Source organism: Somniosus microcephalus, chromosome 1 (genome assembly GCF_052327205.1).
Source record: "Somniosus microcephalus isolate GS21.2 chromosome 1, FLI_Smic_1.0, whole genome shotgun sequence".
NCBI lineage: Eukaryota > Metazoa > Chordata > Chondrichthyes > Squaliformes > Somniosidae > Somniosus > Somniosus microcephalus.
The window spans coordinates 20887356-20905859 of record NC_140987.1 but is presented as its reverse complement, the minus strand read 5'-3'; the positions used below and the strand labels follow the sequence as shown (position 1 = coordinate 20905859).

Here is an 18504-nt window from a genome sequence, read left to right as displayed (position 1 = left end):
AAGCCCCCTCAGAATCTTACATTTTTAAAAATTTGTTTTTATGGGATGTGGGCGTCGCTGGCAAGGCCAGCATTTATTGCCCATCCCTAACTGCCTTTGAGAAGGGCAATTTATATTTTTCAATAAGATCACCTCTCATTCTTCTAAACTCCAATGAGTATAGGCCCAACCTGCTCAACCTTTCCTTATAAGACAACCCCTTCATCTCAGGAATTAACCTAGTGAACCTTCTCTGAACTCTTGTTTATTTCATAGAATGATGCAGCACAGAAGGAGGCCATTTGGCCCATCGTGCCTGAAAGAGCTCTCCAATTAGTCCCACTCCCCCCTGCTCTTTCCTCATAGCCCAGCAAATTTCTCCTTTTCAAGTATTTATATAATTCCCTTTTGAAAATTACTATTGAATCTGCTTCCACCACATTTTCAGGCAGTGCATTGCAGATCACAATAACTCGCTGCGTAGGCCTAGACATCCTTCCTAAAGTGTGGTTCCCAGAATTGGACACAATACTCTAGCTCGGGTCTAACCAGTGATTTATAAACAGTTTGTTATACCATAACTTCCTTGCTTTTGTACTCTATGGTTCTATTTATAAAGAAAAAGAACCCGTATGCTTTTTTTTTTAAGCAGCCTTATCAGGTTGTCCAGCCACCTTCAAAGATGTGTATGTGAACCCCCAGGTCTCTCTGTTCCTTCATTAAAATTGTACCATTTAATTTATATCACCTCTCCTCATTTTTCCTTCGCTGTTTACTGCAAGCTTTGTGTCATAAAAACATAAGAACATTAAAAAATAGGAGCAGAAGTCGGCCATACGGCCCCTCGAGCCTGCTACAACATTCAGTAAGATCATGGCTGATCTTCGACCTCAACTCCACTTTCCCACCCGATCTCCATATCCCCTGATTCCCCTAGAGTCCAAAAATCTATCGATCTCAGCCTTGAATATACTCAACGACTCAGCATTCACAGCCCTTTGGGGTAAAGAATTCCAAAGATTCACAACCCTCCGAGTGAAGAAATTCCTCCTCATCCCAGTCCTAAATGGCTGACCCCTTATCCTGAGACTATGCCCCTTAGTTCTAGACTCTCCAGCCAGGGGAAACAACCTCTCCGCATCTACCCTGTCAATTCCCCTCAGAATCTTATATGTTTCAATGAGATCACCTCTCATTCTTCTAAACTCCAGAGAGTATCGGCCCATTCTACACAATCTCTCATCATAGGACAGCCCTCTCATCCCAGGAATCAATCTAGTGAACCTTCGTTGCACCGCCTCCAAGGCAAGTATATCCTTCCTTAGGTATGGAGACCAAAACTGTGCACAGTACTCCAGGTGTGGTCTCACCAAAGCCCTGTACAATTCCAGTAAGACTTCCTTACTGTTGTACTCCAACCCCCTTGCAATAAAGGCCAACTTACCATTTGCCTTCCTTATTGCTTGCTGTACCTGCGCGCTAACTCTGTGTTTCCTGTACGAGGACACCTAAATCTCTCTCAACACCAACATTTAATAGTTTCTCACCATTTAAAAATATTCTGTTTTTCTGTTCTTCCTAACAAAGTGAATAACCTCACATTTCCTCACATTATACTCCATCTGCCACCTTACTACCCACTCACTTAACCTGTCTATACCTCTTTGCCTCCTCCTCGCAGCTTACTTTCCCACTTAGCTTTGTATCATCAGCAAATTTAGATACATTGCACTCGGTCCCTTCATCTATGTCATTAATATAGATTGTAAATAGCTGAGGCCCCAGCACTGAGCCTTGCGGCACTCCACTAGTAACAGCCTGCCAACCTGAAAATGACACGTTTATCCCTACCCTCTGTTTTCTGTCTGTTAACAAATCCTCTATCCATCCATGCTAATATATTACCCCCAACCCCATGAGCTCTTATCTTGCGTAACAACCTTTTATGTGGCACCTCATCTGCAAACTTGGAACAACACAAGATATATATAGCATAAATACAGGAACTAAAGTACAGTAGAACAATTCTTTTAAAGGACCGATAAACACCATAGAAGTTTACAGCAGAGGAGGAGGCCAGTCAGCCCATCATGTATATACCAGCTCTTTGCCAGTGCAATCCAAAATTAGTCTGACTGCTCCACGCTCTTCCCATAGGCCTGTATCTTCCGCCTCTTCAAATTTTTTCTCTACTATTCCTTTGAAAGATGCAATGTCAGCAGTGAACTAATTTAAGCACATGGCCCATGTTTCTCTTTAGGGGTTGAAATTCTGTGGGGGAAAAGTTCGGTTGCTTTGTGCCTCCCGTTGGGGCGCAAAGCAACTAGCACCCAGGCGCCGCGCTGCCAGCACCTCCTGTGAAATTCAGCGGGAGGTTAGCGGCGGCAGTAACCGTTAGCGCCCCGCAGCGCAACGCCGCCGCCGATGACGTCATCGCCGTGCGCAGCGTCCCGGCCAGGATCTTCGATAGCACCCCCTGACTTACCGCCGGATGCCATGTCCAACGGGGTCAGGGAGGCCTACCTGCGGCCGGGGCAGCGCTAATTAAAGGGGAAGTGGCGGGCGGCCATTTTTGTTGCTGGCCACCTGCCAGCACCTGCCCCCATTGCTGACCCCGGCCCCCGTGAAGCTCCCCCGGGGGGGGGGTACCGGCTGCTCTCCGTGAGCCCGGCACACCTCGAATGCCGGGCCTGTTTGCCGGCACTCCCGATCCCTGGTGGCCCAGCTGGGCGCCGGGACGCGCTGCGCCAGGCCCCTCCCCTTCAATAAGGGGAGGAAGGACTTCAATACTGCGGCACGTAGCGCCGCGATATTGCCTCACAGCGCACCAAGAGGGACGCGGGGTACTTCCAGTAGTGCCCCTCCTCCCTCTCGGGGCGCTACCTGGGAAAAATTGGCCGCGGGGGTGCTAATTTTTTCGGGGCGCTAAAAGTTTTGTTTAGCACACTGATTAACACATTCACATAAAATTCCTGTGCATGTGATTTTAACACTTAAAATAAAAAAAATGGGCTAATAAATTTGTAAAAATAGTGCAAGAGGGATTTGGTGCAAATGAGTTAACTAGCAAACTAAGAGAACGCTCCAAAGTGCTTCACAGCCAACAAAGTAATTTTGACGTGTAGTCGCTGTTGTAATGACGGCTGTGGGAACAGGGTTCGCACTACATGTACTGTGTACGTCGCCATTCTTTCTGGGCTGTCTGCGAGACCAGCACACGATGAGTTAAAAGTTAAAACAGCTTTCTGATGAGCATGGCTGTAAATTGGGTAAGGGGATTTTTGAGCAAGGATATCTTCACAAGGAAAGTAAAAATAGTAGAATATGACAGAGTCAGTCAGCCATATCTGTAATGGTCTGTAATGCGTCAGCTTGGTCACTTGTGTTTATAGCAATAAAATAGATGGGAAGAGTTTTATTACAATTAGGACTGTTTGTTGGGTTTATGTTGTTATTCTGTTGGCATTTTTATGCATCTTCAATATACTGATTTATTGGTAGAATGCATGGAATGTCATGATCAAAGGTGAAAATTGGTATAAGAAATGCAAGGGAACCCTGTTTAGCTGCTCGCACTGGAGTAGTGGATAGCGTGATGTCTCAACAGTAGCTTGTGCTCACACTGGAATCGTGAAGTGTGTGTCTGAGCAGCTCGCTCTCATACTGGAATGGTGTAGTATGAAAAGACTTGTGCACTCATACTGGTTGTGGATAATGTGAAGTTTCAATAAAGACCTGACCCTGCATTACTACAACCAAGTGTGTGTGCAATCTGGCGTTTAAAGTAACAAATCAAAAAAGAACAAGAAAGCAGTCCAACAATGGCCAATTTGCGCACAGCAAGTTCCCACAAACAAGCTAAATAGAAGATAGGAGCATGAGTAGGCCATTCGGCCCCTCGAGCCTGCTCTGCCATTCGATGAGATCATGGCTGATCATCCAAACTCAGTACCCTGTTCCTGCCTTCTCCCCATATCCCTTGATACCTTTAGCTCTAAGAAATATATCTAACTCCTTCTTGAATATATTTAAAGACTTGGCCTCAACCGCCTTCTGTGGTAGAGAATTCCACAGGTTCACCACTTTCTGGGTGAAGAAATTCTTCCTCATCTCTGTCCTAAATGGCTTACCCCTTATCCTTAGACTGTGACCCCTGGTTCTGGACTCTCCCGCCATCGGGAACATTCTACCTGCATCTAGTTTGTCCAGACCTGTCAGAATTTTATAAGTTTCGATGAGATCCCCTCTCATTCTTCTAAACTCCAGTGAGTATAAGCCCAATCGACACAATCTCTCCTCATACGTCATTCCTGCCATCCCAGGGATCAGCCTTGTGAATCTTCGCTGAACTCCTTCCATGGCAAGAATATCCTTCCTCAGATAAGGTGACCAAAACTGCACACAGTACTCAAGGTGTGGTCTCACCAAGGCCCTGTACAACTGCAGCAGGACATCCTTGCTCCTGTACTCAAACCCTTTCGCTATGAAGGCCAACATACCATTTGCCTTCTTCACCGCCTGCTGCACCTGCATGCTTACCTTCAGGTAATCTTTTTTAAGTGCCGTTGATTCAGGGATAAATGTTAGTCAGGGCACCGGGGAGAAGTCCCCTGCTTTTTTTTTTTGAATAATGCTGCAGAATCTTTGATGTCCACCTGAGAGGATAGATAGGGCCTCAGTTTAACATTTCCTCTGAAAGGCGGCACCTCTGACAGGGCAGCACTCCTTCAGTACTGCACTGAAGTGTCAGCCTAGATTAGGTGCACAAATCTCTTCCTGACTCAGAGTCCAGAGTGCTACCACCGAGCCACAGCTAACACTAAACAAAGCACAAAGGACTTTCAATTCCCAGACAGTTTCTCGAGTCTCCAACACTCTTCTAACCAGCCTCCTCGCTTCTCTCTTCACAAATTACAACTCATTCAGAAAGCCATTGCCTGTGTCCTTATCCACTCAAGGCCCCATACTTCTGTTACCCTGGTGTTCGCTAGGATCCTGTGGTTTTCTGTGCCCCAATGTACCAGTTCCAAGATCCAATTGCCTCACCTTACATACGAACATACAAAATTGCCGCAAGGAAAAGACTAGCTGGTCCGTCAATCCTGCCCCACACCATGATGGCTGGAGCATCACAACTAAACACTTCCTCCCTCCCTGCCAATCTCCTCCGCCCTCCGCCCCCCCACCCCGAGGGAGTGCTACACTTTCAGAGGTGCTGTCTTTTGGACGAGACGTTAAGCCGAGGCCCTCTCAAGCAGGTGTAAAAGACCCCATAGCCCTATTCAAAGAAGTAGTTCTAGTGTCTTGGCTAAATTTATCCTTCAAATAATCCACTTTAAAAAAATTACCTGGTTATTTAGCGCATTGCTGTTTGTGGGATCTTGCTGTGTGTAAATTGGCCTCTGCACTTGCCTACATTACAACAGTGACTTCAAACGCACTTTGTTGGCTGTGAAGGGCTCTCGGCTATCTCGAGAACATGAAGAGCGCTATCTAAATGCGAGTTCTTCTTTCCCCATTTTAACTCAATCCTGCTTCCTTTTCCCTCTCACTTTGCGTCCATTTCATTCTCCAATTTTTAAAGCGATCTGAGACATCTTTACAGCGCGGCGTGCGTTATATAAATGGCTACTGTCATTGATCTCCTGGCTGTCGTTCCCTATTTCTGTGCCGAGGGGAGTCTGGGGCACTTTGTTCACCTACTAAAGAAGGTATGAGCTCGTTTTCCTCCTTGGAATTATGAGGTTATCGTGTAATTTAGAACACGCGCTTCCTGTGTAAATTCCAGAGAGTGAGTCATCGAGTACGTCATTACCCCAAAATTCCTAGCAGGAAAAAAGACGTGTATACATTGCAGAGCGAGGGGAGTGCTGCACTGTCGGAGGTGCCGTCTTTCAGATGAGACGTTAAACCGAGGCCCGTCTGCTCTCTCAGGTGGACGTAAAAGATCCCACGGCACTGTTTCGAAGAAGAGCAGGGGGAGTTCTCCCCAGTGTCCTGGCCAATATTTATCCCTCAACCAACATCACTAAAAATACATTATCTGGTCATCATCACATTGCCGTTTGTGGGAGCTTGCTGTGCGCTAATTGGCTGCCCGTTTCCTACATTACAACAGTGACTACACTTCAAAAAGTACTTCATTAGCTGTGAAGCGCTTTGGGACGTCCGGTGGTCATGAAAGGCGCTACAGAAATGCAAGTCTTTTCTCTTAATATCGGGGGAATGGTAGATGTGAAATTTATCTAAAAAGTGAGAGACAAGAATGGGGTGAAATCTCCCTATGGGCTATTGGCCCAGTAATTCGGGTCCCAACGCATGAGTACGGACGGTGTACTCACGCGTGGGCCCGATGGAATTGCCGGTTTTCAGCATGCGCAGCGCATGCGCGGAAAACCGGCATTTCCTTTCCTCTGAACCAAGGGGTTCAGAGGTCGAACGCGTGCGTGCAGGAGTCTGCGCATGCGCGCTGAAATTCCTTTATTTTTAAAGGTTTGTCCGTGCGTGAAGGCCTCAACTTTTTACGAACGAAAAAAGCAGACGTAAGGACTTAGTTTTCAAAGGTAAGTGGTTTAATAATTAAAGTTAGAAATTTTTTTCCACAGGTTTATTTTTTTTTAAGACTTTACAGTAAGGTAAGTGTATTTTTAGACCCGATTTCTTAAAAAAAAAATTTTTCAGAAATTTGAATAATTGTTTAAAATAATTTTTTACAGTTATTAATAGTTCATTTAATTAGTGGGATTTTTAAAAACTTTTATTTGAAGTTTAAGTACTGTTTTGGGCACCCAGAGTTTTCATGAGTTTGACAGTTCTTACTATCAAACTCATGAATGAACTTTTGCAACCTCCGATTGGTTGCCCAGTGCTCACGTGATCCCAGCCGGCTCATCGAACTAACTACGCCGCTGGATCACGCAAGCACAGCGCGCCGGGAGCTGAACCGGGCCACTGACAGGAAATCCACGCAGGGCCAGGCTTCAATTGTCGGCGCGCTAGGTAAGTGTAGGTCGGGGGCTTGCACCCGAGGGAAGCCCCCGACACCAATTTCTGGGCCATTAGTAAAATTAATTATTCTAACAAAGGAGTTATCCCTTAAAAAAAAACAGGCTTTGACTCGGTTACAATGCGAGCAAACTGTGCAATTTGGCTGCCGTGTTTCCCACATTATAACAGTGGGAATTGTTATAAACTGAGAATGTTTTAATTCATGAACTGGTAATATCCCAAAGCCCCATTTCAACCCAAGAGGTGCATTCATTTGTAAATACAGTGACACATTAAAATAAGTCACTTTTTAAAATTCAAAATGATTGAGTCTCACTCTAAATGAGTAAGAATTGCCAGGTCTGATGTTGCAAGAAACTCACAGAAACATAGAAGATAGGAGCAGGAGTAGGCCATTCGGCCCCTCGAGCCCGCTCCGCCATTCAATGAGATCATGGCTGATCATCCAAATTCAGTACCCTGTCCCTGCCTTCTCCGCATATCCCTTGATCCCTTTAGCCTTAAGAAATATATCCAACTCCTTCTTGAATATATTTAATGAACTGGCCTCCACCGCCCTCTGTGGCAGAGAATTCCACAGGTTCACCACTCTCTGGGTGAAGAAATTCCTCCTCATTTCAGTCCTAAATGGCTTACCCCTTATCCTTAGACTATGACCCCTGGTTCTGGACTCCCTGGCCATCAGAAACATCCTTCCTGCATCTAGTCTGTCCAGGCCTGACAGAATTTTATAAGTTTCGATGAGATCCCCTCACAATCTCTCCTCATACGTCATTCCTGCCATCCCAGGTATCAGCCTGGTGAATCTTCGCTGCACTCCTTCCATGGCAAGAACGTCCTTCCTCAGGTAAGGCGACCAAAACTGCACACAATACTCAAGGTGCGGTCTCACCAAGGCCCTGTACAACTGTAGCAAGACATCCTTGTTCCTGTACTCGAACACTCTTGCTACGAAGGCCAACATACCATTTGCCTTCTTAACCACCTGCTGCACCTGCATGCTTACCTTCAGCAACTGGTGCACAAGAACACCCAGGTCTCTTTGCACTTCCCCTTCTCCCAATCTATTGCCATTCATATAATAATCTGCCTTCCTGTTTTTGCCACCAAAGTGGATAACCTCACATTTATCCACATTATAGTGCATTTGCCATGTTTCTGCCCAATCACCCAATCTGTCCAAATCATACTGGAGTTTCACGACATCCTCCTCACAGCTTACCCTCCCACCCAGCTTTGTGTCGTCTGCAAATTTGGAGATATTACATCCAATTCCCTCGTCCAGATCATTAATATATATTGTGAACAGCTGGGGTCCTAGGACCGATCCTTGCGGTACCCCACTAGTCACTGCCTGCCACTCGGAAAACGACCCGTTTATTCCAACTCTTTGCTTTCTGTCCGCCAACCAGTTCTCTATCCAAGTCAATACCTTGCCCCCAATCCCATGTGCCTTAATTTTGCACGCTAATCTCTTATGTGGGACCTTATCGAAAACCTTCTGAAAGTCCAAATACACCACATCCACTGGTTCTCCCTTATCTATTTTACCAGTTACATCCTCAAAAAATTCCAGTAGATTAGTCAAGCATGATTTACCTTTTGCAAATCCATGTTGACTTTGTCCGATCCTGTCACTGCTTACCAAGTGCTCTGCTATTACATCTTTTATAATAGATTCGAGCATTTTCCCCACTACCAATGTCAGGCTTACCGGTCTATAATTCCCCGCTTTTTCTCGACCACCTTTTTTGAATAGTGGGGTAACATTAGCTACCCTCCAATCCATGGGTACTGTTCCAGAGTCTATCGAGTTCTAGAAGATGACCAGCAATGCATCTACTATTTCTAGGGCCACTTCCTTAAGTACCCTGGGATGTAGATTATCAGGCCCTGGGGATTTATCGGCCTTTAGTCCCATCAATTTTCCTAACACCATTTCCCTACAAATACTGATTTCTTTCAGTTCCACCCTTTCATCAGACCCTATGTTCCCCGGCATCTCTGGGAGGTTATTTGTGTCCTCCTTTGTGAAGACAGAACCAAAGTATGAATTTAGTTGGTCTGCCATTTCTTTGTTTCCCATTATAAATTCCCCTGATTCTGACTGTAAGGGACCTACGTTTGACTTCACTAATCTTTTTCTCTTCACATTTCTATAAAAGCTTTTACAGTCAGTTTTTATGTTCCCTGCAAGCTAACTCTCATATTCTATTTTCCCTTTCTTAATTAATCCCTTTGTCCTCCTTTGTTGAATCCTAAACTGCTCCCAATCCTCAGGATTATTGCTTTTTCTGGCCAATTTATATGTCGTCTCCTTGGATCTTATGCTATCCCTAATTTCCCTTGTTAGCCACGGTTGAGTCACCTTTTTTGTTTTATTTTTATGCCAAACTGGGATGAACAACTTCTGTAGCTCATCCATTCGGTCTTTGAATGTTTGCCATTGCCTATCCACCGTCAACCCTTTGAGTGCCATTCCCCAATCAATCCTACCCAACTCGCTCCTCAGACCATCGTAGTTTCCTTTATTTAAATTGAGGACCCTAGTCTCTGAGTCAACTACTTCATTCTCCATCTTAATGAAGAATTCGATCATATTATGATCGCTCAGACCCAAGGGGCCTCGTACAACAAGATTGCTAATTAATCCTTTGTCATTACATAATACCCAGTCTAAGATGGCCTGATCTCTGGTTGGTTCCTCGGCATATTGGTCCAGGAAACCATCCCGTAAACACTCCTGGAATTCCTCCTCCACAGTATTGTTACTAATTTGGTTGGCCCAATCTATATGTAGATTAAAGTCACCCATGATGACTGCTGTGCCCTTATTGCATGCTTCTTTAATTTCCCTTTTAATGCCATCCCCAACCTCCGCCTTACTGTTGGGAGGTCTATATACCACTCCCACTAATGTTTTTTTCCCCTTAGTATTTCTCAATTCTACCCATACAGATTCCACATCATCAGAGCTAATATCCTTCATTACAATTGTATTAATCCCTTCTTTAACCAGTAATGCTACCCCACCTCCCTTTCCTTTTTGCCTATCTTTCCTGAATATCGAATACCCCTGGATGTTGAGTTCCCACTCTTGGCCATCCTTGAGCCACGTTTCCGTAATCCCAACCAAATCATATTCGTTTACCTCTATTTGCGCAGCCAATTCGTCCACCTTATTACAAATGCTCCTCGCATTAAGAGCAGAGGAAAGCCTGATCCTGCCCTTTCACATTGGAGGAATTGGGACAGCGGCCAGGGGCTGGAACCTAGGCTGGGATTACGCCTCACTCGCCCACAGACGATGAGGACAATTAAGACACCCCCTACTGCTGCCCTGGTCAAGGATCGAAACTGGTGCACAATGAAAAATCTCCTTATGACATGGAAGCACTGAAATAAGTCACTGGGCAAGAGATTGTTCAAACCTAAACAAAGGTTATTGCCAGTGAAGGAGGTAATAATTAAAAATGATTATTTGTATCTGTAGAAAATGAATTTTTCTCTATAATGTCGTTGAAAAATTCTCAACAGTAACTGGGTACCTCAGATTCCCTTGCGAGTCCGTTTTCTCATGGTAACGATTGATTTCTTTCCGCAAAACCATCATCCACTTCTGAAAGGAACAGTAAACAGAAGACGATCAGACCAATTTGCGCCTGCACCTGTTCAGCACCAATTAACCATGGAGACCGTGGGAAGGGAGAGCAACCAAGGCTCCCACCCTTTCTCGCTAACCTGCAGGGCTACGGGGAAAGGGTGGAGGGGAGTGGGACTGGCTGAAGTGCTCTTGCAGAGAGCCGGCAGGGGCTCGACAGCCCGAATGGCCTCCTTCCATGCTGTCACCGTTCTACGATGCTGTGATTCTAACCCGGACATCCATTTTGGCACACTGCAGGCAACGTGCGTTGTCTTAACTCTTAAAACCCTGGCACTGGAGGGTCGCTACATCATTCTAGAATGGAAGCTGGAGGCTGTAACCTTCCTGTCCAGTTCTCCTCCCATACTACACTTCCAGTCCAAACGTGAGATGTCATATGGGAAAGAACTGAGAGGCTGCATTATTAATATGGAGGTAAGAAACTCCAACTGCAACTGCCTTTATCAATATCTTGAATATTTTCTAAACCTATATCACCATTCTCTCTATTGTAGGGCTGCTGCTGTCATAGAATAGTACAGCAGAGAAAGAGGCCATTTGGCCCATCGCGTCCGTGCCAGCTCTTTGAAAGAGTGGCTGATTTCCTCTCATTTGGAGAGAAGCGTTGCCGACAAGCTCATTGTCATCCTTCAGCCAACCTCCATGCACACTCATACTTCCAGTGGGGCTGCTGGATAGTGAGCAGGAGCAGGAACCCTGTCCAATCCCACCCCACCCCACCCCCTCTCTTTTTTTTAAATTGAGGGATACTGTGGCTAACCAGAGAGTCACAAAGGATTGGATCAGTTCACCCAGGAAAAGGGTCAACAAAGAAAGGAATCAACCAACACAGGAGCTTGAAAATGATCATTAGAAATTTGTACGACATTCTGAATTGGAGTTATCATTTCTGGTCAGCTCAAAGGTTTATTTTGCCCACCCCACTAACCTTACTTTTCAGTATTATTTTCTCTCTGTGACTCTGTCATTAACGCAACCAGCCACAAGGAGGTACTGTACATGACCAAAGGCCTTCCTCCCCTCCTTTCCGTCTCCTGAGAGATGTTACTCTTTGCTACGATACAGTTTCCCAGGTACCAATTGTCCACCAGTATCCTCACCCACCTAACTATTTATGTGTGAACCTCGACAATGAGAACCAATAGTCTATTTGTTCATGGGGCTATCACTGGCCAGCTTCAGCCAACGTACACACACCACTTCCAGTAAGGGTCGCTGGAAGGAAATATGGTGGGGGAACACTGACTGATTTCCCTCTCCCCAACCCGGTAGCACTGTATCAGCCATTCCATCATCCTTAAATACAGAGTAAAGCTCCCTCTACACTGTCCCACCAAACGCTACCACAGCAGCTACAGCATGGGTTAGTTTCAGAGTAAAGCTCCCTTTACACTGTCACATCAAACACTCCCAGGGCAGGTACAGCACGGGTTAGATACAGAGTAAAGCTCCCTCTACACTGTCCCAACAAACACTCCCAGGGCAGGGACAGCACAGGTTAGATACAGAGTAATGCTCCCTCTACACTGTCCCATCAAACACTCCCAGGGCAGGTACAGCACGTGTTAGATACAGAGTAAAGCTCCCTCTACACTGTCCCATCAAACACTCCCGGGGCAGGTACAGCACGGGGTAGATACAGAGTAAACTCCCTCTACACTGTCCCATCAAACACTCCCAGGGCAGGTACAGCACGGGTTAGATACAGAGTAAAGCTCCCTCTACACTGTCCCATCAAACACTCCCAGGGCAGGTACAGCACGGGTTAGACACAGAGTAAAGCTCCCTCCACACTGTCCCCATCAAACACTACCAGGGCAGGTACAGCACGGGTTAGATACAGAGTAAAGCTCCCGCCACACTGTCCCATCAAACACTCCCAGGGCAGGTACAGCACGGGTTAGATACAGAGTAAAGCTCACTCCACACTGTCCCATCAAACACTCCCAGGGCAGGTACAGCACAGGTTAGATACAGAGTAAAGCTCCCTCCACACTGTCCCATCAAACACTCCCAGGGCAGGTACAGCACGGGTTAGATACAGAGTAAAGCTCCCTCTACACTGTCCCATCAAACACTCCCAGGGCAGGTACAGCACGGGTTAGATACAGAGTAAAGCTCCCTCTAAACTGTCCCATCAAACACTCCCAGGGCAGGTACAGCACGGGTTAGATACAGAGTAAAGCTCCCTCTACACTGTCCCCATCAAACACTCCCAGGGCAGGTACAGCATGGGTTAGATACAGGCTAAAGCTCCCTCTACACTGTCCCATCAAACACTCCCAGGGCAGGTACAGCAAGGTTTAGATACAGAGTAAAGCTCCCTCTACACTGTCCCATCAAACACTCCCAGGGCAGGTACAGCAAGGTTTAAATACAGAGTAAAGCTCCCTCTACACTGTCCCCATCAAACACTCCCAGGGCAGGTACAGCAAGGTTTAGATACAGAGTAAAGCTCCCTCTACACTGTCCCATCAAACACTCCCAGGGCAGGTACAGCATGGGTTAGATACAGAGTAAAGCTCCCTCTGCACTGTCCCATCAAACACTCCCAGGGCAGGTACAGCACGTGTTAGATACAGAGTACAGCTCCCTCTACACTGTCCCATCAAACACTCCCAGGGCAGGTACAGCATGGGTTAGATACAGAGTAAAGCTCCCTCTACACTGTCCCATCAAACACTCCCAGGGCACGTACAGCACGGGGCTAGATACAGAGTAAAGCTCCCCCTACACTGTCCCACCAAACACTCCCAGGGCAGGTGCAGCACGGTTTAGATACAGAGTAAAGCTCCCTCTACACTGTCCCACCAAACACTCCCAGGGCAGGTACAGCACAGGTTAGATACAGAGTAAAGCTCCCTCTACACTGTCCCACCAAACACTCCCAGGGCAGGTACAGCACAGGTTAGATACAGAGTAAAGCTCCCTCTAAACTGTCCCATCAAACACTCGCGGGGCAGGTACAGCACGGGTTAGATACAGAGTAAAGCTCCCTCTACACTGTCCCATCAAAAACTCCCAGGGCAGGTATGGAGCAGTACAGTTTTTGACCGTGTTCGTTTATACGTGTTTGCTTTGTAATTCTGTTTGTTAAGTGTTATAGTAAACCGTTTAAAAGACAAAGCTACGTTTGGGAACGTTTTATTTCGACACGCGTCTACTCGATGTTAAAAGCCCCACAGCCCAGTGGCCTGCCTGTTTGGAAACTAAGAAGGCGCTTCTTAGTTTCCAAACAGGCAGGCCACTGAGCTGTGGGGCCTTTAACAACGAGTAGACGCGTGTCGAAATAAAACGTTCCCAAACGTAGCTTTGTCTTTTAAACTGTTTACTATAACACTTAACAAACGGAATTACAAAGCAAACACGTATAAACGAACACGGTCAAAAACTGTACTGCTCCAAACCTCACAGCTTCTGCCTCTTTCACCACGTGCAGTTTAAAACTGTAAGATGGCTGCACCCATGTGTGGCTTAGGGACTGTTCCATTGTGGCAAGAATGAAGGGGGTGTCGGACTATACTACTGGAGCAAGAAAATAGGGGGTTTCTTAATACAATAAGTCGTTCAGGTAAATTAACTGTATTATGCCATTTAGCCACTATTTTAAAGTATTTTCGTAAGCTTTTATGGCTCTTACATTCCGGCCCCTAATTGACTAGGCACATGAAGCATATCAATTACTCAAACATTAAGAGTCATAAACTAATGAGTTCAACATATTTACAATACAAGTGTCCACTTTTTTCTTTCGTTCAGGAGCTTTTCACGCTGCTTCTTGTAGCAGGCAGAGCTTTGTGATCGGTCTTTCCAGGGTCGGGTAACCGTCTGCAAACAATGCATTCAGAGAGTATTTTTCTTATTACGGAATTAGCTCCTGGAATCCAGTATCTTTGTCTTTGACTGAAGCAAACTATCTCCTTCTCAGCCTTGGCCAAATCCTCCACGGTCAATGAATTCTTGCTCAATGTGGTCTTGTGCTGATGCATATACTGCTGTAGGAGCATTCTCTGCTTATCGGGGTTACTTTCAGACTGACTGATAGTGGCTCGGTACTCTTTTCTCTTACCGCTCAGGTGTAGCAGCAACTCTTTCAACCTTAGAAACCATGCAACTGCTTTCCTCAACTGGTGCCATCCTGAGAAATGGTTAACAAGCTTGTTCACTGTGTCAAAGTTCTCTTTCGTAGTTATGAAATTTACTGTGACTGATCTCTTGACTTCGACATCGTCTTCAGTAATCTGACTTGGCATATCTGGTCTTTCTGGCCATGATCTCTGTTTCCAGCAGATAACTTGGGCCTTGTATCCAAGTTTCACTCCTCATGAAGTTTTCAGCCTTCAATCCCCGTGAGGCTTGATCTGCTGGGTTTAATGAGGTGTTTACATACCTCCATTGAGATGGTTGTGTAGCTTCTCTAATGGATGAGATTCTGTTTGCTACGAAGGTCTTGAAGCGTATCTTCTCATTCTCTATATACTTCAGCACCGTCGTGCTATCCGTCCAGAAGACAGATTCTTCTAATGGGAGCTGTAACTCTTTACGCATCACCTGGTCAACTTTAACTGCAACAACCGCTGCCGTCAATTCCAGTCTCGGGATGGTGACCTGCTTCAGCGGAGCCACCCTGGATTTTCCCATGAGGAAGGCACAATGTTTCTGGCCCTGTTGATTTGTCAGCAAGAGGTAGGTAGCCGTGCCATAGCCGTCCTCACTGGCGTCCGAGAAATGATGTAGTTGAGCCGTCTTTGTAACTCCAAAACTCGCGGGCTTGATGCATCTACTGACGTTGAAGCTAGAAAGTTGTTGCAAATCTGTCAGCCATCTGTGCCATCTCTGAGCTTGACCTTCTGGGATATCTTCATCCCATCCTCTCTTGTCTCTACACAGCTCTCGTAGCATCAGCTTCACTGGCAGAATGAGTGGTGCCAGGAATCCAAGAGGGTCGTAGATGGAACTGACCACGGAGAGAATCCCTCGTCTTGTGGATGGTCTTTCGTTCACCATTATCCTGAAGTTGAACGTGTCTGACTCGATGCACCATTGTACACCAAGAGCTCTCTCGATAGGAAGGACATCGTGGCTCAGGTCCAGATCTTTGACTTCAGTGGCTCTTTCCTTTTCTGGGATAGAAGCTAGAACTGCTCTGCTGTTGCTTATCCACTTAGTCAGATGGAATCCTCCATTCGAACACAGAGTTCTAAGGTCTCTTGACAGTGCGATGGCATCGTCTTCTGTTGACACGGACTTCAGACAGTCATCGACATAAAAGTTTCTGAAGATTGTCTCCACAGCCTCGGATGGTGCTTTGCCCTTGTCATCTTCTGCAGTTTTTCTGAGAGCGTAGCTTGCACAGCTGGGAGATGATGTGGCTCCAAACAGGTGTACGGCCATTCTACATTCCACCATCGCTTCACTAACGTCGCCATCTGGCCACCAAAGGAAACGCAGAAGATCAGCATCTTCGTCAGGGATTCTGACTTGGTAGAACATTGATTCTATGTCTGCCATCATGGCAACGAGCTCTTGTCTAAACCTAGTCAAGACGCCAATGAGGGTATTAGTAAGATCAGGACCTTGAAGCAGCTGGTCATTCAATGAAGTTCCTCTGAATGAGGCGGCGCAGTCAAACACTACACGGATCTTTTTCTTCTTTGGGTGATACACCCCGTGATGAGGAATGTACCAGACCCTTCCATCGTCTCTGTTCAACTGTTCTTCGGGCACTTTTACAGCATAGCCTTTCGCTATGATGTTTCTCATGAAGTCTTTGTAGTCTTCGTGAAAGTCGGGGTTCTTGTTCAGCTTTCTCTTTAGACTGATGGCGCGTTGCTCTGCTATGCAGTGATTGTTCGGCATCTTCGCGGTCTGTCTTCTCAGTGGCAAACCAATGTGATAGTGGCCATCAATGAACTGTGTAGACCTTGTCATCAAACCCATGAACTGATGGTCTTCTTGTGACATCTCTGTCTTTTCCTCACAGCTGCGTTCTGAGAAGTCTGCGTTGAACTGCTGTATCAACAGCTCTTCAATGCTTGCGATAGAGATGCGATTAACTGTGACGTTTTGTCGTTCCTCCTTGTTCGACTTGTGGCCATCATCTCCCATTGATTACCCATCCAAGGGCTGTCCTGACGGCGTAGGGTCCGTCATCCTTGCTGTTTATCACCAGCCATGGCTCCATAGTTTTGTAGGCATTGGTTCCAATTAATAGGCCAATTTCTGCTTCAATGTATGGGAGACGCACCTTTTCTAGGTAGGGCCATCTATCCACATCCTTCTGCAGGGCTAGGTTCCCTATTCTAACAGGAATCTCCCTCTGTGTGAAAACATTAGGCAGGTCTATGAAGTCCTTCTCTTCAAGTCCACACACTTCTAGGTCTGACAGGATATAACTTTGCATTGACTTCTCATGACCCATGGTGCGTAATAGGATTTCTGTTCTTCTGCCTCTAACGTTCAGCTGTCGCATGAGTGATTCTGTGCAGAACGTTGCTGAACTACCTGGATCCATGAAGGCGTAAGTCTCCACAACCTTCTCACTCCTCTTAGACTTGATCCTTACTGGTACGATGGCAAGAATACAGTCACTGTCACCGGCCCCAGTGAGTCCACAAGTCTCTGGTTCTAGCGACACCAGAGCACTTGAAACAACCTTCTCGTCGGTATTGTTTTCTTCACTCTTCTTAGAGACTTGTTCTTCTTTATGGATATGCAGCAGACTGGGATGTTTCCGAGTGCACTCTCTGCATGTTGTTCTTTGCTTACAGTTTCTACTCAGGTGCCCCTGAGAGAGACATCCAAAACATAGGCCGTTGTACTTCAGGAATTCGATTCTGTCCTTATGTGGCTGTGCTTTGATGTCGCTGCAGAAATCCAATGTATGATTCTTCTGGCAGAATAAGCATGGCTTCTGAAAGGCATTAGCAGGCGTCACTGTGCTGCTCTTTTTGGGAGATGAGTTCTGGGGCCTTTCTTCCTCGGCCTGAGTGACGATAGTTGCAAAGCTGCTTCCCCTGGAACTACCTTTCCTGAGAGTCTTTGATTCAGCAGGCTTGGCTTTCACTCTTCCATCGGTGGTCGGGCTGACATCCTGGATGTTTCCAAACAATGGGTCCCTAGCAATTTTAGCCTGTTTGTCTATGAAATTCACTAAGTCTGCAAACCTGGCTCTACTTTTCCGTCTCTCCATTATCTCAAAGGCTGTTCTTCTCCATTGTTCTCTCATCCTGTAAGGAAGCTTAGAGATGACGATTCTCATAGTCGTAGGATTGTCCATCTCTTCCATGAATTCAACATCCTCCATGGTGTTGCGACATCCTATGAGGAAGAGAACATATGCGTTCAATGCCTCTCCGTCTTCCGATCTGATCTGTGGCCACTTGGTAGCCTTTTCGATATATGCAGTGGCTATCTTCAGCTCGTTACCATAGTGCTCCTGCAGCAACTTCCTGGCTTCTATGTATCCCCGGTCCGGTCTCATGTGTTCACAGCTTCTGACCAGGTCTTGTGGTTTACCACTGGTGTACTGTCCCAGGTAGTACAACTTATCACTGCTGCTCTCTGTCTTGGAGTCAATGGCTTGTTCAAAGGATCTGATGAAGGGCTTATACTTGAGTGGGTCGCCTTGGAACACTGGTATGTCTCTTTGAGGGAGTCGAAACAGATTCTGTTGTTTTACAAGCATCTCTGTAATTTCGTTCTGACGTTGCATCACTCGGTATAGGCTTCTCCCTGTGTCTTCAGGCCTCTGGTGGTCATCAGCAGGGTCTAGTCTAGACCGTCTGACGTCTGGGGTAGCATCACGTGCTCCTGTTAGTGGAGAGGCCACTCTTCCACGCTGTAATGCCGGG

General features: G+C 46.2%; 1 protein-coding gene across 1 annotated transcript in view; it reads right to left on the bottom strand.

Annotated features, from left to right (window-relative positions):
* sh3bp2 (SH3-domain binding protein 2) overlaps positions 1-18504 on the bottom strand; it is a 99547-nt gene that overhangs the window by 43425 nt on the left and 37618 nt on the right. The window contains exon 4 of the mRNA XM_085974128.1: positions 10536-10606. Coding sequence (XP_085830254.1) covers positions 10536-10606 — 71 coding nt within the window. The remainder of the gene's footprint in view (positions 1-10535; positions 10607-18504) is intronic.